Source organism: Cataglyphis hispanica, chromosome 14, assembly GCF_021464435.1.
Source record: "Cataglyphis hispanica isolate Lineage 1 chromosome 14, ULB_Chis1_1.0, whole genome shotgun sequence".
In the NCBI taxonomy this organism is placed as follows: domain Eukaryota; kingdom Metazoa; phylum Arthropoda; class Insecta; order Hymenoptera; family Formicidae; genus Cataglyphis; species Cataglyphis hispanica.
The window spans coordinates 5,257,783-5,280,832 of NC_065967.1; the positions used below are offsets into that span (position 1 = coordinate 5,257,783).

The 23,050-nt window shown below is 30.6% G+C and overlaps 3 protein-coding genes across 5 annotated transcripts; 2 read left to right on the top strand and 1 right to left on the bottom strand.

Annotated features, from left to right (window-relative positions):
* Positions 1-22: 22 nt before the first annotated feature.
* LOC126854784 (peroxidase-like) lies at positions 23-13,227 on the top strand. Of its 2 annotated transcripts, none has more exons than XM_050601843.1 (14): positions 23-247; positions 5,208-5,335; positions 7,492-7,654; positions 7,733-7,917; positions 9,201-9,377; positions 9,510-9,715; positions 10,619-10,814; positions 10,986-11,183; positions 11,466-11,613; positions 11,946-12,108; positions 12,288-12,458; positions 12,521-12,719; positions 12,865-12,970; positions 13,085-13,227. In XM_050601843.1, exons 2-14 carry the CDS (start codon positions 5,212-5,214, stop codon positions 13,203-13,205), a joined length of 2,157 nt encoding a protein of 718 aa, XP_050457800.1. In that variant the 5' UTR covers positions 23-247; positions 5,208-5,211; the 3' UTR covers positions 13,206-13,227. The 2 variants fall into 2 exon arrangements, with proteins under 2 accessions (XP_050457800.1, XP_050457801.1); XM_050601844.1 differs by having other exon boundaries at positions 26-247; positions 7,754-7,917.
* A 374-nt stretch (positions 13,228-13,601) lies between these two features.
* Positions 13,602-20,238, bottom strand: LOC126854789 (cytochrome P450 315a1, mitochondrial). 2 transcript variants are annotated; one of them, XM_050601851.1, is made up of 8 exons: positions 20,097-20,227; positions 17,981-18,320; positions 16,204-16,780; positions 15,876-16,066; positions 15,414-15,748; positions 14,782-15,006; positions 14,452-14,664; positions 13,602-14,393 (listed from the first exon to the last, which is right to left on the bottom strand). In XM_050601851.1, the coding sequence occupies exons 3-8, from the start codon at positions 16,716-16,718 to the stop codon at positions 14,277-14,279; spliced, it is 1,596 nt and encodes a 531-aa protein (XP_050457808.1). In that variant the 5' UTR covers positions 16,719-16,780; positions 17,981-18,320; positions 20,097-20,227; the 3' UTR covers positions 13,602-14,276. The 2 variants fall into 2 exon arrangements, with proteins under 2 accessions (XP_050457808.1, XP_050457807.1); XM_050601850.1 differs by lacking the exon at positions 17,981-18,320 and having other exon boundaries at positions 20,097-20,238.
* A 173-nt stretch (positions 20,239-20,411) lies between these two features.
* LOC126854800 (transmembrane protein 120 homolog) lies at positions 20,412-23,012 on the top strand. Its single transcript, XM_050601877.1, has 6 exons — positions 20,412-20,561; positions 21,117-21,235; positions 21,450-21,608; positions 21,685-21,777; positions 21,902-22,119; positions 22,207-23,012. The coding sequence occupies exons 1-6, from the start codon at positions 20,481-20,483 to the stop codon at positions 22,620-22,622; spliced, it is 1,086 nt and encodes a 361-aa protein (XP_050457834.1). The 5' UTR covers positions 20,412-20,480; the 3' UTR covers positions 22,623-23,012.
* The last annotated feature ends 38 nt before the right edge of the window (positions 23,013-23,050 follow it).

Here is a 23,050-nt window from a genome sequence, read left to right on the forward strand (position 1 = left end):
AGCGTGGGGTTGTCGACAAGTTAGTGTCTCTATACTTTCTCCCGTCATTTATAAAGTTTGGCTCGTATTTGCTGCTTGTTCAGTTGTTCCCTTCAATACGTGCCGACAAACATTATCTAGCAAGTATTACAAAAGTAGTTGGAACTTATTCTTTGAATAGTTCCTGGAGAATCGATCTACGTGTTACCTGCTGACATTGAATCAATAACCTTTGCATTAATCAGGGGTTGGAACCGGTGTAACTTTGGTGAGTTAGATTTTTAATAAGTGTTCATATTATCATAATTAAAAACGAGTTTTTTAATGTCTGAAGTCTAAATTTAATTGAAATTATATTAATTTCAAACCATTTTTAATCTTGGTTGTCATTTTGTCAGAATTTTAAGTGAGCTTTCGGTTTTTGTTGCATATAATTGCAATATTTTTTTAAAATTTATTGTTTATGTAAATTCTTTTTAGAAAATTCTTGAAATTGACAAAATTCAATAAAAATTGCCTAATCACATTTCAATAAAAATTTCCTAACTTTTTATAAAACCACATTCAAAGATTCACGTTATCTGAAATCACGTCTTATACAGTAAAGTGTAGGAAGTGTTGCTTTCTGATTTTAATAAACTTTGAAAATGTGTTACATACAACACAGCATAAAATAAGAGATTGCAAATTTTTAATAAGCATAAAATAAGAGATTACAAAACAAGAGATTAACAAATTTTTTAATCTTTATATTTAGGATTTTAAAACAATTCCTTGAAGATAATTTGATTGTTTAATTGATTGATTTAATTTAGAATATCATTGCAAAATATATGAAAAAATGTATTAGTCAATTATTTAATGGCTTTCTATGCTAAATTAGGTTTAAATTTTCTTAAGAATGTTATATATTTTAAAACTGTATTTATAAAAAAATCGTTTCTCTTTGAGTTGTTTTAGAAAACAATATTCAAAGATTATCAAGATCGAAAAGGGATATCTCGTGTGGTTGTTAATTAAAAATATAATTGTAATATGTAGTTGCCATTACCTTTTATAAACATTGTGTACTGTCGAGGCCTATCTAATTAATTGTCAGGTGCATTTTATAATTATCCATATATAATACATAATACTCACGCAATATGGTTACGTGTCAATTTAATTGTCAACGTCTGGTTGATAATTGCGGAAGCATTGTCACCTAAAATGTTAATTTTAATTGTATATTCAGTGCGCTTTAATTCCGCATTACAGTGCCGTGATGCATAGAGCAAAACTTTTCGAGAATTGATGCGGATATCTAAAACTGCCCTTCAATTTAGACAAAGGATTTCAAATACTTGTGTAAAGTATAATAATTAATTATTTGTAGAATGCAAAATGCTAAAATAAGACTGTTTGCATCTGAAAAAATATTAACGTAAATAATAATTTTATGTATCTTATATGTTTTAATATAAAATTGTGCATTATGGCAACATTTATTATATAATATAATAAAAATATTTATTACATTATGAGTTTCTTTTAATTAATAAATTTATAAAATATATATAATCATGTAATCAGTTTAAAATATAAAAAAATTAATTAAACTGATTAATATCACGTTTTCGTACTAAACATATACATTTATTTTTCAATTACGATTTTATAAGATTTAGTATTATGCGATTTTTTATGCAATAAAATTGCAGCAGTAAGCAGTCTTGATTAACAGTAGCATAAACCTGGTTAAATTAAGTTCAATTATTAGTCGCTTTCAAGTTTTCTCATAATTTTTTGCTCATTAAGTGTAAATACGCAAGTTTCTTCATGCGTGCGATCATGATCGGATCACTTACTTGAAGTTTATACTATTAATCAGATGATTACTGTAAATTTGTCCGAGTGACATAATCTATATTTATATAACTTTATTAATTTAAATTTAGACAAAAGTTTTATGAATAAATATATAATACTCAATATTATAAATTTTATTTTTATTTTTATTTTTATTTTTATTTTCATTTTCATTTTTATTTTATTTTATTTGTATTTTATTTTATTTTATTTTTTTTTTATTTTAATTTCAAAATAATTCCTTATCATAAATATATGCATGCCATCTATATTGTCTAATTTTATTCAGAAAAAACTTTTAAGAAACTATTAAAGATAATCGTCTCATCTTGCGTATAAATAAATAAATAAATAAATAAATAAATAAATAAAAATATATGATATTTCTTATAAATATTATATATTCATATAAATATATGATTTCCTTTTGAAGTTCGCGATAGATTCGTCGAGAAAATATATATCTCCCATTTCATAGTCGTTGCGCCACGAGAAAAATCCGGTTAGAATAAGCCTCATTACTATTCGGCAACCGACGCGAGTAAAATCGGACGACCTTCAACGATGGGGTACGGACTGCCGCGGATTGTGCAAAGCCGTTGCCAATAAAGGGGAAAGCAAACGGGCGGTAAATCTTTTTACGCCGTTTTTCGCGCGAAGGTTATTATCGCACAACCGGAAGGCAATTGCGACGATTGTTATAATTTTTAAACAATTTTTTGCGTTGTATGCAAAGTAAACACGAGAATGATAAGAGTGACATATATGTCTCCACTCCTCCCCCGGGGTGGATGTTTTATGCATGAAACCGATATGAAATATTTGAATTCATCTGTGAGATGTATGTGTTATCTCACAAATAATATCTCAGAAGAGATAAGTATCATAAATAAGGCTCTTGAGAATTAAATCATAAATAAGATAGAGAAAAGCAATCAGTGCCAGCGCAGAACGTGAAGCGCACTAACTTTACTTCAAAATATTTAAAATATTTAATTCAAACATATATATATATATATATATATATATATATATATATATATGTTGAAATAAAATTAATAATTAATAATAAATTAAAATAAATTAAGATAAAATAAGAAAATAAATAATAAATTAAAATAAAATAAATAAATAAATAATAAATTAAAATAAAATACATAAAATAAAATAAATAAATAATAAATTAAAATAAAATAAATAAAATAAAATAAAATAAATAATAAATTAAAATAAAATTAATAAAATTGATAAAATTAAAATGGATCAAAAAATTAGTCGCAGTCTTAAATAAGACTTCTATAAATCAGACTTATAGAAAATCTATAAATTTGGTTTTGACATTACTATATCGTCTTTAAAATATCGTAAAATAAAAGTGGTATCGCTTACGTTGTCCTAAACAAATAAGTTGGAAAGTTTGAAGCATTTAATTGTAATATTTTGCATTGTACAATAAATTATGTAAACGATTTACTTTACATTGTAAACATTTTATAGTTTAAACTTCCCTTTTCTCTCTCTCTCTCTCTCTCTCTCTTTGATATACAAGGATAGTTTTAAATCTTCACTCTAATTAACTTCAAAAAAATGTATTCTGTCACGGAATTAAAAAGCGTAGCTTTAATTAATTTACTGAAAACTTATTGTCGTAATCGTAATATTATTAATTCTGATTGAATTTTATATATCGTAGATAACGACAATATCTTTCATTTCGAAAACATTATCAGACATTGGATTGATTTCTTTTACGCGGGCAACACTATTGCAATTTTTAACGTAGTGTAAAATCTCTTGTTGTTTTCCCTCAATAAATAAGGATGACAAATTATCGCATACAAATTATACATTAAAGTGTCTATGTATTTAGTTAATATTACTTTTTGACGTTCGATATAATTTTCCGTCATCAAGTCTACAATTTTTTTCTCTTTTTATTCTTGCGGAACTGCATTTTAATTATACATGTCGAAACGTACACTTCCATAAGAAATGCTATTATACATACACATTGTAATGTAAAGTGCGATAAAAATTCATAGCGATATAATCGCTGTGGAAACATAAGACGCACGGGCGCAATCGAGAATTTCTACTTGTGCGATATAAATCAAATAAAGAGCCGTTTTCCTTACACTTGGGGTCTTAGCAATCAATTTGGTATGCAATAAAAATCAGTGGCTGTCAATAAATAATATATATCATTCATCAATAAACGTAATTTATTGTCATTACTACAAAGTAATGAGGTGACTTGATTGCACTTTTAAAAATAAGTTATCTCGGAATATAATTGATTTAGAATTAATATAAAATTCTTCGGATAAATTCAACCAAGAGACATGCTCGGAATTAATATTATCGATTTTGGTAACATTAAATTATCCAATAAAAAAATAATGCACGTGATTTGATGTATTCATGTGCGTTATTTTTCTGCTCGTGTGCACCGGACACTTCAATTTATGAACGTCTATTAACATCTCATGCCCGTTTCAGTGATCAAATGAAAAAATACCGCAAATTGCGTTCGGAGAGCGAATGTAATATTGCGGTTGGGTTTCCACGCATTAGCAGGAAATTGGGTTCTTGACATTGCAATGTTAGCAAGATGAATATGAAATGAATCAACACGAAGAAAAGTAAATATCACAAGCCAGAAAGTTTCCTCGCAAAACACATGCGATCTTATTTGTCAAACTTATTGCAGATATTAAAATTTCTAATAATAATATAAAAGGGAAGATAAAAATAATTTATATATTGGCGATATTTCACTCCTGTTTGATATTGAAATATTTAATTTTAGTCAAAAGAATAATTCCCGTTTAGCCTCAGAAATTATTATCGCCATGAAGATGAAAATAGTACCAAGGTAATGTAATAGAGTGTTTGCCATCTGCTTCATTGTAAATTCAATTTTTCTTTTTGATGTATACGGAAATTGATAAATTATGCATTATGCATTAGGGCCTATTTAGCAAGCTTATTCGATCGACATTCTATAAAAACAGCTGCTTAAAAGGCTTGTAAAACAGTTCTCATTTGAGATCATGCGAAACTGATATAGTTATATGTAGTTATGTGTAATATCTGTGCGAACTGACATTCGATAATTTTGTGACATTTCCGTGATTTTAATACAGAAATTTAAAATATCCACATATATTACTATAATGGCATATTATTAATTTATATTCAAGATAAATTATTTTGAAATTGTATTACGGATATGAATACCGGCACTGTCATATTTTCAAAATAAAAATTACATATTTTAATGCTAGCAAAACAATCACATTTACAACAATATGTAATTTCCGAGTAATCTTGTAAAAAAAAATATCCCAGCCAAATATGCCTTGAAATTTTGATTTCAGAGATATGCAGTGTCAAAATAATCGCTGGATTGCGGGCTTTCTTATCGCAGTGCTTATGCAAGCTTGCTTGTTAGTGATCGTAAACACCAAAGATGCTACAAGGAAAAAGGTCACTCCATCGCACGCAGGTAATTTCATCCCTTCTTTCTCTTAAATCAAATTTATATTAATGTATACTAGTCAAATGTATGCTAATTTAATGACGTAAATTAAATATACTATTTTAATGACGTTTTAAATTTTAATTTTATCGAGGTAATTTTTTCTATTATTGCAAAATATTTATATATGGAATACGGGAATATTTTATTAAAAAAAATTGTGATCTCTAGTTAAAAAAAAAAAAAAGTACAGACTATATCCACATTTATGGATTATTATGGATTATTACTAGAACACAGCATCCTCTTATATAAATTTAAAATTAAAATTTAAAATAAATTTATACAATTTGTTAAAATGAAATTTTAAATAAACTTGACAAATGTGATATTTTCCCTATTAACATTGCCGACTTGCGCACATAGCGAATCTTGACAAACATCTCTCGCACGTTTGGCCCGATTCGAAGATACTTAACATTTCATCTCTGCATTCATTATTCTTTATATAAGTACACAGGAAATATAGCAATCTCGTTCGAATATCTCTACTTTCTCTAATAGCAATAACAGGAATAAATAATCAGGACAGGGCGTAGAGGAGAAACTGTGTGACTGTGTACCGCGGCACGTTCCTTGTGCAACAGGTGGGAGTTTTAATGACAAGAAATGATTCGTGAGGTAGAAAAAAAAGGCGCGCGTGTGCACCGCCGGAATGCATGTTACATTTTCGAGAGAAAGTGTCCGTGTGGCGATCGCAGAAATCATTTATGAACAGGAGAATGCTTGGTAGCAATCAAGGGTTCTCTATTTTTGCCAGGCTATTTAACCGCGAAATGTAAGCACATGGAATTACTCGTGCAAAACGATATGGACATGGACACGCCTTGATCGCTCTTACAATGTTTGTCGTTTTATATTAATAAATGTACAGGCATATATTTATGAAAAATCAATTTGCATTTTTAAAATTAAATAATATTTAATTATACTATAAATATTAATTATTTATATTAAATATTAGTTGTACAAATTAGTAAATAATTTGATTAAAATAATCTTAAATTTCTGTTAAATATAATTAATATTGATATTAATATTAATATTAATATTAATATTAATATTACTTTATTAAAAATATTAATTATAAAAATTATTAAATAATTAAATTCAAATAATATTAAATATTAAATTCTTATTAAAATTGCTATATAGTTCTTATTATAGGAGACGGTTTTTATTTGATAGAAAAAGATCGTACTTCGATCTGTCATTGCGGATCTATTTGCGGATTATTGTGTGAGCAATATTTTATGTTAGAAAATTATCGAATCATGACGAATACAATTCGTCGCCGGTAACATTAAAGCATTGAACTAACGAAATGCTGTGAAATTTCTTCTTTTTACTTACTGTCTCGCAATCGTATATAACTCACGCGATTCATTATATCATCGATCTAGTCGATCTCTGGAGAGTCATTCTCTCGAGAGGATGCATAAAAAAATCCGCTTGAGTAATTTAAGAGAAAAAAAAAAACAGCGTTCTTATATAAGTTTAGTATTCACATCAAAGAGAGATTATTGTACATGACAATGCACAGAGAAAAACCGATTACATCTTGTCGTATGTGTAACATTTAACGTTCAGACGTCAAGTGGTGAAAGGATCTGCCTCGCTCGGGGATTTGTTTAAATCGCGAGTCTAATTTTTATTTATGTATTAGATTTATGTATTAGATAGATCTACGCATTAATTGTCTTGGCAACGATCACTGAATCAGCTGAAACTGATGAATACGATAATTTCTTTTTTTTTTCTACCGACCTTCGTGAGAAAGTTATAAACAGTCTCTTATTCTTATAAGTAATGAATTACTAATAAAGGACTATTTTATAAGATTATACTGAAAGTAATACGATATTGTTGAATAATTATTTCACAATTTTAATAGTAATTATAAATATAAATATTATAAATATACTTTATGTTATATTTTATTTATTTACATTATATTTTATAAAATATATCTTGCAATTTTTATGCATGATATATATTAATTGATAATTAATATATTAATATATATTATAATAAATATAACAAATATTTATTAATATAATTAATAATATAATTAATTCAATAATTTGTCATTTATTATTTACGTTAATTTATAAAATTTTCAGAAGGACAAAAAAAGGAGCCTTCAGATTTAGAAGGTTCAGAGACTTCGTATTTCAGTACGTTTGCGGTTCATAAAAATTCCTTTGGCACTTATCATCCTACCGTTTACTATTCGACAAATCCGTTGTCGTACTTTCCGCCTTCGTCAAATTTCCCCACCGCCACGTAAGTCGAAAAAAAAATAATACAATCTTACAAATAGTAATAAAATATTTCGATTGCAACTTTTAATACTTGTTCAAACTTTTCTTTCACCCAAAACAGCGATAATATTCATCAACAAATTAAATGCGGCGATAATTTTCCTCGAGTTTGTCAAAACTCGCGGTATCGAAGCTACGATGGTTCCTGCAATAATCTTCAACATCCTACCTGGGGTCTGGCCAATACAAGATACGGAAGATTACTACGTCCACGTTACAGTGATGGTGAGAATAATCGTATTTCATTTTAATATTTCATTTTAATGCAAAAGTACGTAAAACATGATTTGTGTATCTCTAAATTCAAAAGAGATATTTAAATGATTTTTGTTTCACTCACACACACTCGTCTTTATTCAATGATGATTATAAAAATTTAAATTGTTTTATAAAAAGAGCCTGAAAGTTTGCAACAAGGAAAGATTTATGATTTGCTGATTACTTTTTCGAGAATTGTAATTGTCTATGCATATACTATTGCTCTGCATCTTATAATCCAATCGGAAGTAAAAATGATAATGAAAAAGAGTACGTTATACCTTAGCTGGTAATTTGTTAAAACTTTCAATCGATAGTAAGAAAATAAGTTTACATTTGACTCTTATGACATCAAATAATCGATTCTCATTCGTTGCACGGACGTAGTAGTCTCTAATTTTAAATTTGTCACGGACGATTTGATTTTGCAAACGGTACTCAAGTGATCACTAAATGTGAACAAAAAAATATTGGCATTTTCTCATTCGCAATCTTTACTCACATTTGAATGAAGTGCCGTAATCGGAGCATGATATAAACGATTGCGATATAGTAATTTAACTCAATCAAAACAAGCAGACCTTATAATAGTGTTTTACATATATCTAAGAAAGTTTTTTAAAAATGTTTAAATATATATATCAGAAAATGTATTTCGAGATTTCTAAAAAAAAATTTTCTATTTCCATTCTTGATTCATCTTCCCATTTTTATAACATAGTTATTTTTAATTTTTTTTTTTTTTTGCAATCCAGGAAAAAATTTTGATTATTATTTTGTATTAAAATTAAAATTTTGAAAACAGCAACGCATCAACAAGATCAAAATTAAAAAAAAAAATTATTTTTATTGTTAGATATATATATATAAAATGTTATTGCAAGATTTGCTTTTCCTGATTAAATTAAAAATTGCTATATTGTAATCATTTTTATATCAGATAAAATTTACTAAATATATTCGTACTTACGTCAGAATTTATCTCGACGAAATCTATTAGTCAATAGAATATGTATACTTGACAAATTTTGCGCATTGAACCATAACGTAAGACCGGTTTAAACTAAATTTTTTTTGAACCTATACAGAGCAAGTCCACTTTCTAGGATCTCCGTAAAAACATACAAATTATACAAATACTTTCTAAAGTTTGGTCATCCCGCCAATTAAAACGATCGCCATATTTTTCACATGGACGAAATTGACGCAATATTTTCGTCGAAAGTTTTTTCAAAATTCATTTAACGCAGGTATTCGAGCACCAACGAAATCGATCACCGGTGCAGATCTGCCATTAGCTCGATCCGTCAGTTTCACGATGTTTCCTAACGCCAATGTCGATGACGTAACATGGACCTTGCTAGCGATGCAATACGGACAGATCATAACACACGACATGGGCTTGATCGACGGCACCACTCAATCGAGTACGTAACGCGCTCTTTTTTTAGGATACGGAAAAAGATGCGGGAAAGTTGCGTCTTTGCAACAACAAATTCATTATCAAGAATATAAATAATTAGCCTTTGTTAATTTATTTATTTCCTCTCTTTCTGCAGAATCACATCGCACGCGATGTTGCACGTTCGACGGTCAGCTGGCACCGCACTGGGCGACGTTACCGAAATGCTTCCCGATACTCATACCTAATGACGACCCAGTGTATGACAAAACTCCCATACAGTGCATGAACTTTGTCCGTAGTACGACCGATCTTGATCGTGGCTGTTCATCTCCGTACAAGCAGAACATGCCGGCAGAACAGGTTCTACACTTGCATCTCGTCCATTCATTTACGGTTACATCATGCTCATTCGCATACAGTAGATGAGGAAACTAAATAAAACTAGAATGCGACCGTTAATTAAATATTCTTGCATTTATGCGACGCGAACTTGACATTCTTTCTTAGGCATTTATCTATTTTTATCCGCGATCCGAATATTTCTAAACTATTTTCTCCTATAAATCCTATATATTCTGTCTCTATCTATAGGATGAGCCCAAACGTTTCGGCCAGACTTTGACATTTTATATTATAGGAAATTTAATTCGAAACAAAAATACTCTTTATTTATGCTGTTATGTTCTTAGCTAATTTTTAATGTTTATTTTCCTTGTTGGTTATTCCACTAAAAAAATTTTCTACATTGTTTAAACCAATCACCATAGAAGGATGAAAAAAAGAATAGAAAGTAAAAACAAAATAAAAATGAAACAATAAATATCTGGAAAAAATCAATAAAAATAAAAAATTAAAATCTTTTTGTTTCATAAAAATAAAATTCTTCTTTTTAAACTAAAATAATATTATAGAGTACTTTTAAAATAAAAAATAATTTTAAGAAGCTTTACGTCGATAGATGAAAAAATACTGTGGTGTAAATTTGAAACTGATTTTTTCAAAATCTATAAAACGTACTACGATCATTTTGATCTAATTTGAAAAATAATTTTATTAAAATCTCAAAATCTAATCGGAATGTTTAATCCCACTCTGTATATCTATCTCTATGCCTGTCGTAATGTTTATTCATATAAAAATAATAAATAATTAATACATTTAAATACATAGTTGCATACATTCGCAAATATATTTAAAGACTTTTTTTTTTTTTAATAGAGGAAAATTAATTTATTTGCTCATATATATGCGATGTTTTTTCAGTTGAACACCGTTACTCATTATTTGGACCTTTCTCTCGTCTACGGACCTAGCGACCAAATCGCGGCTAGTCTGCGAGCCGGTTTCGGCGGACGACTAAATATTGAATTGAAAAATAACAGAGAATTTCCACCATCGGTATCTAATAAATCAGCCACTTGCGACACGATATATGATTTCGAGTCATGCTACGCTACCGGTGAGAATACACATTTACATATTTTGCACAAATCGCGTGCAATTTCATTTACGAAATATGTATTTCTTTGCCGCACGTTCGATTTTTCACACATTGAATGTAAAGAGAAATTCGCACTGTTTTTGAAAAAAAGTCAAATAAAAGTGAGGCAATTGGTTTTCTTTGTTTTAGGTGATTCGCGAACTAATCAGAACCCACAACTGACAATTCTACAGATTATATTGCTCAGAGAACATAATCGCGTTGCCGATTATCTGGCGCAATTAAATCCTTCCTGGACCGATGAAACGATATTTCAAGAAACACGTCGAATCGTGATCGCCGAACATCAAAACATTGCATATTACGAGTGGCTGCCAATTTTCTTAGGTACGGTCTATTCTTTTTTTCATATTATATTTAATTAAATATCATATTATATTTATTATATTTAATTAAAATATTATATTGAATTAAATAAATTTTTATGAAATAAATCTCGCTTATTTTGAAAGTAATTTAAGAGTTCAACTTGAAAAAATATTATACGGTTCATTCCTTTTTCGATATTATTCAATATTTTATTATTTATTATTTTATTTTTAATTTATTATTTATTCTTTTATTTATCATACACTTAGATCGCAACATTAATAATAATTAATATTATAGGTACTGCCCAACTCTATGAGAACAAAATCTTGTATGATACCAAGAATTACATAAATGATTATGACGAAACAGTCATTGCTAACACTCTGAACGAACACGCAAATGCAGCTAATAGATATTTCCATACGAATATTGTCGGCCATCTAAAGTAGGTATTTAATAACTTATATTAACGCGCGTTGCCTCAAAATTATATTTAATTTAATAAAAATTTGTCATTTAACCTTAAACATTTAAAATACGTCATTTATATGCAAATTATAATAATATAATAATACAATTTATTTAATTTTATATGAATTTAATTTTGAATTAAATTTTATTTTTATTTGAGTTTATCTTTTGTGCGATCGAGCGTTGCCAATGACAGCTGCATGTTACTAACGTTAAAATTAATTAATAAGAATAAAAATGATAAAACATTTGTGATATAAATTTACTGCAAACATACGGATCGAAATAACAATTTTTTTTCAATAGCTTAGTGACGGAAGGTCGACAATATTCCCCCTTCTCTAGTCTAAGATTGAGCGATTACTTCAACAGACCTGGTATCATAGAAAAGGGCAATAATCTGGATGACTTGACCAGAGGTTTGGCCTATCAACCACAAAGTTATACCGATGTATTTTTCGACAAAGAGGTATTCAGATAAAATCAGAGATAGAAATAATGATAAAAAAAAAAACAATAATTAAAAGCGCAAACTGATATATCATTGAAATAAAAAACGCATGCGTGTCAAGATAATAAATATGAGTAGGAAATATTTTGACTAATAAAATGCTATACTTTTGTTAAAAATAGTAATCTTCTTTGCAGATCACGCAATACTTATTCCGAAGAGGAAGAACTTTCGGATCTGACTTGCGAGCGATAGATATACAAAGGGATCGCGATCACGGAATCGCTTCTTACAACGATTATCGCGAATATTGCGGATTACCACGAGCGAAAATTTTTAACGATTTTGCCGACCTTATATCTCTTTCGGTAAGTAAAACGTACATCTTTTGATAATCGAAATAAATATTATTCCCTTCTAATTTTTTTAGGATATACAAAAACTTTCGTTATTATATGCTAGTCCGGATGATATCGAGTTGACTGTCGGCGGATCTTTGGAAAGGCACGTAAGCCAAACGTTGGTGGGTCCAACGTATTTGTGCATCATGTTGAAACAGTTTCAACAAACGCGAATTGGTGATCGCTACTGGTTCGAGACAGGCGATCCGAAAATAGCATTTACATTAGGTAATTAATAGAGCAAATTGAATCACAATAATAAATGTTTCAATGTAATATCAATTATTCGAGACTAAATTAAATAATATAAATTAATAATTTTATGCGCATATTAATCGTTTGCGATACAAAGATCATTGTCTTTATCTTACAGAACAATTGAACGAGTTACGTAAATCAAGTATGTCGCGACTACTCTGCGACAATGGAGACAATATCCAAAATATGCAAAGACATGGATTCGCCCAAATCTCCGAGTTGTAAGTTTAATTGATTATTTTATTCAATATTTGCTGTTTAAATTGAATCTTTAAACTTTATGCAACGATCGCTACCCGATATAGATAAATTTCTTCAATAAAGATAAATTTCAGGAATCCACTCCTGAGATGCGATGATCTCCCACAAATAGATCTTTCTTTTTGGAAGGATTATAATTTGGAGACTCAGGCATATCAAGATAGCAATATTATACCGCTGTATAAAAGGAAATAAGTAAATTTCTACAAATTAAAAATTTCGGATTTTATTAAATTACGTTACAAAAATACCAAAAAATTTATGTTTATAAAAAAATTTATGTTTGTGCGCAAACAAAAATATAGATCAAATTCGATTCAAATTGCAATGCTTTGCATGTTTGAGATGTTTAAAACAATGCTTTAAAATTGATAACTAGTCGCCTAAAATGATTAGTCGCTAAATATAAAAATCTGCTCTCTCAAAATTTATTAATTTAAAAATTTATAAATTCTCTTGAAATTTGGAGCGTGTTCTAAGAATATATAACTTTATCATATAAAATGTTTCTCAATTCGTTTTATTTTTAATTTTTAAATATATCTTTAAATATGTTTGCGTGAGATGAACAGGTCTTTGTTCATCTCACGCAAACATATTTATTTCATATTTTTTGTGATTATTTTACTGTCTAAAAGTGAATCTTGTCAGCTAAAAACTCACTAACTAGTTCCTTAAAACGTGTCGGATGTTCGTCGATGATTGAATATCGCATATGATCGCTATTAATTTATGATTTCAATGTCAGGTAACCCGTCGGCTTTATATACCTCGAAAATCCTTTTTACTATATTTCATCGTCGTTACTCTCGTCACAAAACAGGAAATGCTAGTATATTCATCGTTATCAAGTCATTCTAAAAAAAAACTGCACTGATTTTATACTGATTGTAATTTACTAAATGTAATTATAACAATGTTGTATTTATATTATATTCCCGTATATATTTAACAAGCATAAACAAAGTATGTATCCGCGTCTCATATATTTAAAGAACATTTATACATAATACAAAAACATTTATATAAAATTTCCCTGTACTATTTTTCATGTATATCATTCAATTTATCTCATATTTAAAAAAAAACATACAAATTTATATTGACTTTTTTCTAAATGCATCTCATATACATATATATAAATTCGATGTAATATGAAAATATTGAATTTAAGCATTAAATAAAATATAAAATTTTCTTTTATATTTTATATTTGTTATTCCTTTATTCTATCTCTTCTTTCCTTTCGTAATTCCAAAATCTTCATCATAATTTCCTTTCCGTCAGTTTCAATTGAATGGGCTTCGATGGTACAGAAATCAAATGCAAAATCATCTTTATACTGTCGCGATTTTCGCACTCGATCTTAAAGTTTTTGATGAGCTGCAAAGAAGAAAATGCATGAGATTGTAACACGAATGGAATTTATTGCACGACTCACCTGCGCCAATGTGAGGGACATCTGCGTTTCCGCGAGCTTACGACCGATGCAGCTCCTCACGCCCATCGCGAACGGCAGAGTGGCGTACAAATTTTTCACACCCTGATAAGAACCGTCCTTCGTTCTAATCCATCTTTCTGGTCGGAATTCATTCGGTTCTGGAAAATCGTTCCCATCACGGCCGCTCGAGTAAATCGACAGGACAACCAAGTCCTAGCGGAGAAAGGAAGCTGTGTATCTCTTGCAAGTTGCAAATATTTTTGTCTACGTAACAAGCCTCGTTGAGTTTAATTCGATATAACAAAAAAAATTTATTATTCTGCAAATTACCCCTTTCGCCACGAAGTAATCTCCGATTGTATTATCTGCCAGCATGTATCTCGAAAGGAATGGCGCAACGGGGTGCAATCTTAACGCTTCTTTCCACACACCCTTCAACAGAGGATGCCGTAGAATCTCCTCCGGCGGCAGATCCTTGATATCGTGAAACAATTGGTCCTGCAACTCGGGACGATCGCTGAGCAGCAGCAACGCCCATTGCATAGAGATTGCCGTCTAAAATAACCGGTCGCAAAATGATACCTGTTCTATATGAGGTATATTCTACATGACTTTAATTACAATTAATTAACTATAATCATCTACAACCGACTTTTCCTCAGCTAAAATGCTGATATTCGATGCGAATGTCAGGACTTGAAATAATTATATATTTTACTATAAATAGAATTTAAATATCTTGGCATCTTGATATCATATTTCAATACGTTATCTTAAAATTAATGGTACAAATAAAAAAATAATTCAATTTCAAATACATGAAAAATATGGAATAAAATCTTATAAAAGATTCTGTTTTTGAAAAAAAAATCCAAAGAAATTAAAGACATCTTTTCTTTGTCAAATTTAAATAAATTACGCACAAATATTTTGTGTTTAAATTAATGAATTGGGAAGCGCACCGTGTCACCAGCGGCTATAATGAAATCAGTGACGATCCTAATCGCATCATCGTTGCCGATACCGTCGTTTATCATCATCCGTAGAAGCCCGTCACTCTCTAGAAAGATCATTTTCAAGACTAGATTGCGCACTGTGACCAGAATTTCATCAGCGGTGCGGACAAACTTGGTCCACGCCGGCAGTCTGAGTCTCATCGCCAGTTTGGCCGGCATCATCGATAAAGTAGAAGAATATACAAAGATCTGATGCAGCATCAGCGCCAAATGCTCCGCTTCGGGACGCAGATGCTGCTCGCAATCTCGCCATCGCGAACCTATCAAAGTCGCCAGCATCACTGCAACGAGAACACGCGACTTTCATGCCAGTTAACGTGTAGCGGCAATTGAGACAATGTAATCCGATATTAATCATTAATTACTAATAGTAGATACAAATAATAAATAATTTGTATAAAGGTTTACCCTCGATAGACCACTGATAGAGCTGACATTCCATATTCGGTATCGCAGAACCGGCTAAACTGTAACACATCCATTTCCTCGCTAAATTCTCAGCGATTTCCTGGCAAGGCGCGCACATAAATTTTGTCGGATTAGGCAGAAGCATCGTCTTATTGAGAATTCGGCGAAAGTGCAACCATTCGTCTCCGTCCCTGTATCAAAAAGCGTAACGAAACTTTTATAAAATTGATTTTATTTTCTTTCCATTACCACAATTTAATCATTAACATTTAATCCTATTTAATTTCTTTTTTTTTTTAGCGTCAATAGAAGAACATTATATGCATACATGAAGATTAGTCCTCGGCGCTGCGCCCTGATTTCGTTGTACAGCCTCCAAGCCTCCGGTATAAAATGTTGCGGTGTAGGACCCTCGAGTCGCAGGAAGATCTTGCGAAATTCGTCAGGCGAATTCACAAAGACGATCCATAATGGTCCGATTTGTTCCTTGAATACCGGGCCCAGTTTCCGATGCCTCCTGTCCACGTACTCGTGCAGTTTCTGCGCGCCACCGGCCATCATCAGGGACAGCATCGTGCCGAAAAAGGGGACTCGTCGAGGTTCAGGCGGTGTCTTTTTCGCAAAAGTACTACAATCTCGTTGAAACGTTTGCGATAACATCCTCGTCGCATTCTGGTCGATGACGTTTCTCGAAGAACGAGTGATATCCTTCTCGTTCAGGACGAAGGATCGCGGATCGCATCCCAGCGTTCCGCATTCTTTGGAGAACGAGACGTTGAACTCACCGCAATGGTTCACCGACCTCGAGATCCTACGCGAAATTCTTCGCACCATCCAGTGCATCTTCACGACGACACCGGGTATATGAATTCGCGGGAACTGTGCGACGACTGTGCGCGGCTTCACTGTCGAGGAGAGAAATCAGATCGTATTATCGATTCAGCATCTTTTTTTTCGAGTCGACGAAATCATCAGGCTGAAGGTAACGCGAAAATAATGCGGGTAAAGTTTCTTTTAAAAGGCGAGAGAATAATATTATTTTAACACAACTTTTGCGATATATATAACGTAATATCATTATTATATATAAACGTATATAATAATAATACTACTTCTCTTTTTCACTTCGTAAATGGAATAAAAAATGAATAATCTCTCTACATTTCTGTAGCAGAAATGTCGCATTGATATTTTTCCCTTTTTCGTATTATTCCAATATAACTTTTTTTTTCACGCAATGATAAAATATTGCATCGGGAGATAAAAAAAACATGCAATTAAGAAAACAGAGCAGTAGATAGAAATGAAGTGCGTATCATGCGTATATACATGCGTTCGTATGACAAATTGACAAGGTTTATCTCTCGACACGATGAGCAATTCATTGGCGAGCACGAGACACCCGTTTACAAAACAATGCCTGCAATCTTTTTTTAATTCTCAATGTATACGACGTATATAACTTGTTATGAAATATCTCATGTAATATATTATGAATAATCTTAGTTTTATGTAACAGGTAAATATATAAGTTGGCTTCATCATTTCGCGTTTAATTGGTTTATAGAAAGATACATTTTATTTTTACAGAAAAATTGCAAAATCGATAAGCTGAAGCGTCCTAACGAGCGAGTATAGTTGCGAAAGACCCTTCAAATCTCAAAAATGCGCCATTAACGATAAGACTATCCTTAAGACAGTGTTTCTCATGTAAATTTAATTTATACAATTTTTAGTTTCGTAATTTTAATTAATAATTTTTACTTGTACTTATACTGTACTTAAAATGGTTCAATTTATAATCAATGTTTTCTCAAAATTTTAATAAAAATTTCGCTTATGCCAATTTATTAAATTAAGTATTTTTTATTAAATAAATCCTGATATTTTAGCGACAAATTAAATATGAAGATTATTCTAATTTATTTAACTAAATTTAATTTTCATGCCACTAAAACAATTGACAGATCTTGTAATCTTTTCTAAATAGTTAATTATTAATTTATTATTAATCATATTATTAAATATTATAATTATTAAATATTATTAAATATTAATTAATATTAAATATTTATTATTAATAATATAAATATTTATATACGCACCAACACAATTATGTTTTAGTTCTAATCAGCCCTTCTCTTCATATCACTATCTTATAGACACTATTATCAAATTTTAACACCATCTTTCTTCATCGTAGAGCATCGCCTTTAAAAACTGACACTTGTTTATGTTTTCTTAGGTATGTATTATCCTTGGATTGTATCCGGTGTGTCAAAGTTCAAACTTTCTGCATGTCTCTCTCTCAATTTAACAAACCATTCTACAGACTCGGACTCGTCTGGCGAGCATCCTGATGCTCACTGCCGTGCATTTGGCTTCCTGATTGCCGGTCGCCGTAAACCGGAAGTACAGGGCCGACAGGGTGGAAACGAAGCAAAGCTAGGAATCAAACTGATTGCGATGATCTTTGCCTTCCTTTAAAACGGAGTCGCTTGGACTCGCAACAGGAAATCGTATGCCGCTGAATGCTCTTATCTATATATAGAACAGCATCGCCGTTCATCCCTCTCATCTCGATCAGAGATATGTGATCGAATATCTTTCCTGATCTTTTTGGGTGAAGATTAGATTAATACACTAGGCGGTTAAATTATAATAATTTTATATTTATTCAGTTTTTTAAGAAGAAATAAATTTGCCGCAATTTAATAAATAATAAACAAAACTCTTGAACTCCCTTTTATCTTTATAAAAAAATGAAAGAAATTCATGGATATTTAAAGTTTCGAGCTTCAGGATCCACTCATACTTGAATCCACCTTTGGAACAAAAAAAAAAGAATTCTTGTGTTCAATAAATTTCCTCAATAAATTTCGAATCAACTTTAAGCGCCTATAAATAATGCAAAGGAACATTTGAATGTTAAAATAACGATCTATCGAAAACAGAAAAAATAAGAGGAAGAGAGAAACATGTCGATTTTATTTCAAGATATGCTAAGTTTATTCAAAATAAATCACGTGTCTATGTAAATTTCAGAAGTTTTATATATATTGCTTCTATGTTCCTGATTGAAAAAATTTGAGGTTTTTGGATACTATTTGCAACACACATACATATTATCTTATTATTGACTACTGGCGATGCAAGAGAGATACATACAGATTTTCGGATTTTAAACAAATAAGATAATCCCTCTCCTCCCACTCTCGTTTTTTTTCTTTTTAGTTTATTTGTACAAAAAAAAAAAAAAATTAAAATCTATATGTTTTAACTATATTTTTTATCTATATTTATTTATATTTTTTAACTACAATACAATAATTATATAAAATTGTTATTAAATTTTATTAGAGCAATTAAAGCAATTCTATATAATATTCTCTGATCAATAAATTTGATATAAAAGTTTTATCTTTTGATCTGTTTTTTTTTCTAATGTACTGCAAAACCTTAAACATTAATTATTATTTATTGTTTTTCTTTTTAATTACACTCTTAATTATACTCAAGCAGAATAGAAAATCACAATAATATCACAATAATAATGACTATCAAAAGTTATTATAATGTTATTTTGATATTATTGTGATTTTATGTTCTGCTTGGGTACTTTCGACATTTAAAATTTAGTTAATTTAGAATAAGGAAAGTAAAAATATAAAAAATATAGATAAAAAGAACAGATTTATTCATCAATATCTTCTTCTCAGCTTATTTTATATTATATCCCAGTGTAGCAAATCCACGTCTTTTGACGTCAAAATCACGTGCGCTTCATCACGTGATTGAGATCAATTCATTTTATATCAGTATAATATGTATATATAATTTAATTTTATACATTTGTTACTTCAAAATATTGATGAAAAATATACTAATACTATTATCAAATATAGAAAATAATTACAATTTAATAATTACAATTTATTCTAATGTTATTTGTTTTCTTATTAGCTGTTTTTTTTTTAAAGCCTTTTAATGATAAGCGCGCGCAAAGTTCGCAAAGTATCTCTTTCTCCTTTCTTCCTCTCTCTTTCTTTCTTTCTTTCTTTCTCTCTCTCTCTCTCTCTCTCTCCCTCTTTCTCCTTTTCTTTAGCTAAGCATGAAATATCGATATTCTGAAGTATCGACCAGCTCTCGACCGTTAAATCTTAATGATCCAAATATTCTAAATATAATTTTCGCTCATCAGCGAGCACCTTATTAACTGACCTTTGTCGCGCCATTATCAGCATTATCAGCGACAGCACTATCTACTATTAACTCTATCCGGCGCACCGGCTGTTGCCCTTCGCTCGCTCCTTCTCCCTCTTCCGGTCTCGACTCGACCTCCTCGACATTCCGCCGTTCGAAGGTGTACGAGGGTGACGTATGCACCTGGAACCGTTGTACTTTAACTCCACCGTCTTTCCTACATCCTTCCCCGCAATTTTCAACTTTGATTTTCTCTCTTTCTCTCTCACTCTTTCCTCTCCTCTCTCTCCGCCACGTGTCCGCAAGTGCTGGAAGCAGCAGAAAGTGTGTGAGAGAACATCGACGAGCGAAATCAAACGGTCGCCTATTAACCTCACCTGACTCGACGTCTTCTCCGACGCAATGGACCTGGACGCCGAGACTTGTGAACCGGGACTGACCAAGGAATGGGAGGATCTGGCGCAGGATTACAAAGAACTCGAGGTGAGAGAATGTCCTGGGTTTTGGGCGGAAGAGGAGGTTATGTTGCACCCCGCACAGATGTTTGACCGGTGGAGGATCCGGAAATTTCAGCGATTCGCGTGATACTCGCTTTGATCCACCTAATGAACCGTCAATAAATGACAATTGATAAATCATCGTCGATACACATATGTATTTTGGTGCATATGTTTTTGACATTATTTACGCCTCTGAATTATTTTCTTATTATTTCGATTAATAATAATGATATTACAAAATTTTAATAAAGACTACAATTGTTTATGATGATTATTCTGACAGAAATTGATTATTTTTCAAATTATTTCGGTACAATCAGAGATAATAGAGAAGTAAAAATATAATGTAAGTGTGAGATAAAATATGTATGATATAAATGTGTAAAAAAAATATATAATTTAAAGAATTATAAAAGAATAGATTATTTGTCAGCAATCATGTATCACGAATCTGTAATTATCACTTATCAATAATAATTAAGGATAATCAACTAGAAGTATGATTACTTCTAAAAAAAACTTTTGTATCTGTTGACAGGCACTAAATAGGGAGTATCTTGCAAAATTAGAAGAGGTTGGTGAACTGCAAGCAAAATGTGTTAAAGGTATTTCACATCAGAAATACCGTATGGGCATAATATCTAAAATGCTGAAACAGTAAGTTTGCATAATATAAAGAAGAACTACAATAAAAGAATAAATTTTAAAAGAGCTATTCAAATATAAAAATTAAAAATACTTTAATATTTTTATTACAATTATACCCAAAAAATGTTGATTAAAATGCTTGGAACATTTGTAATGTTATTGCTAAAATTAATCAAATATTTCATATGATGATTTTTATGATTCTTCTTTTACCTATTTTCAGATTGAACACAAAAGAAATACGAGAGGAATTACAAAAATCTATGGCAAGGAGAGAACAACAGTTGTATGAGATAGAACAAACATTACCTAAGCCAAACGGCACTTATCTTCAAATTATTCTAGGCAGTGTTAATGTTTCCATATTAAATAAAAGTGACAAGTATGTCATGCTATTAAGAATCGAGCCTAATTTATGTTGCATTCAGAGTGGTTTCTTAATACTTGTTCACTTTCAGATTCAAGTACAAAGATGAATATGAGAAATTTAAACTAGTTCTATCAGTAATTGGATTTATATTATCTGTAGTAAATCTATTTACTAATATAAGGTATGTATAAAAGCTCTATTATGTATTCAATTCACATTTGTATGACCAATGTTGCATTATTTTCTATCTAATATAAATTTTATTCATATATGATACTTGTATTATAATTTTTATTATGTTTTAGGACTTTAGAACTTAGTTTTATGTTTCTCCTTGTTTGGTACTATTGCACGCTAACAATAAGAGAAAGTATACTCAAAGTGAATGGATCTAGAATCAAAGGATGGTGGAGATTTCATCATTTTCTTTCAACTGTAGTATCCGCTGTTCTACTAGTGTGGCCAAATACAGGGCCGTGGTATATTTTTCGTAGACAATTCATGTGGTTCAACGTATACATCAGTAAGTGTTATGCAATTTTTAGCATGACAATCGCATTCAACTACTTATAACAAATAATTTTTATTTAATAATATAATATTTTTTTAGGTGTAGTCCAATACTTGCAATTTCGGTACCAACGCGGCGTTTTGTACCGATTGAAAGCGTTGGGCGAGAGAGACAATATGGACATTACTATAGAAGGATTTCATTCATGGATGTGGCGCGGTCTTTCTTTTCTACTGCCGTTCCTCTTTGTCGGTTACCTGTTTCAGCTTTACAACGCGTACACATTATACGAATTGACATATCACTCAGAGGCGACATGGCATGTGTCAGTACTCAGTGCCATGTTCCTTGTATTATTCCTAGGCAATATCACAACTACCATCATGGTGATTCCACAGAAGCTCGTCAAGGAACGCGTCAAGGATCATCTGTTCGCGTCCAAGTCTTCGCGTCAAGATCGTAGGAAGGAAAAAGCTGTACACGATAAGAACAATAAAAGCGAAAAGAATGAGTGAAAAGAAAAAACTTGAGATTTTCGGCTGGCAAAGAACTCGATCGGAATAACGCGAATAAAAAAAAATTACAAATAGCAGAGACGAAACTTTACATTATAAAGTGGTGATGGTTTAAGTGATGCATTAAAACATAACGAACAGTGCTTTGCTTGTTGCGCCGTGTAAAGGTAAATACTAATTAAATATACATACATAATGTCGCAAATGACCACAAACGGAAGGAGTCGCAATCCCGTGTACTTTTTTTATTGACTTTGGTTTTGAATAAAGTCCATTGTAGAGTATTTTAGCGAATGTTCTTTGTACTCTCCGATTAATCCCCGGAGTATATAAACTGATGCAACTTCAATAACAGACATTTCTCGATGAATTTATCGATGATATTATTTATATATTTTATTATTTCCTAGAAAAAAAAATCATTGCAC

Bases quoted from the DNA above. Each gene is read 5' to 3' on its own strand.
- LOC126854789 (XM_050601850.1), bottom strand. From the start codon at position 16,718: ATGCACTGGATGGTGCGAAGAATTTCGCGTAGGATCTCGAGGTCGGTG. The intron at 16,067-16,203 runs GTATGCATATAA...TTTTTGATACAG, and splicing joins CGCCGAGGACTAATCTTCAT to GGACGGAGACGAATGGTTGC. The intron at 15,007-15,413 runs GTGCGCTTCCCA...CGGTTATTTTAG, and splicing joins TTATAGCCGCTGGTGACACG to ACGGCAATCTCTATGCAATG.
- LOC126854800 (XM_050601877.1), top strand. From the start codon at position 20,481: ATGGACCTGGACGCCGAGACTTGTGAACCGGGACTGACCAAGGAATGG. The intron at 21,609-21,684 runs GTATGTCATGCT...GTTCACTTTCAG, and splicing joins ATATTAAATAAAAGTGACAA to ATTCAAGTACAAAGATGAAT. The intron at 21,778-21,901 runs GTATGTATAAAA...ATTATGTTTTAG, and splicing joins AATCTATTTACTAATATAAG to GACTTTAGAACTTAGTTTTA.
- LOC126854784 (XM_050601843.1), top strand. From the start codon at position 5,212: ATGCAGTGTCAAAATAATCGCTGGATTGCGGGCTTTCTTATCGCAGTG. The intron at 9,378-9,509 runs GTACGTAACGCG...CTCTTTCTGCAG, and splicing joins CGACGGCACCACTCAATCGA to AATCACATCGCACGCGATGT. The intron at 12,109-12,287 runs GTATTCAGATAA...TCTTCTTTGCAG, and splicing joins ATGTATTTTTCGACAAAGAG to ATCACGCAATACTTATTCCG.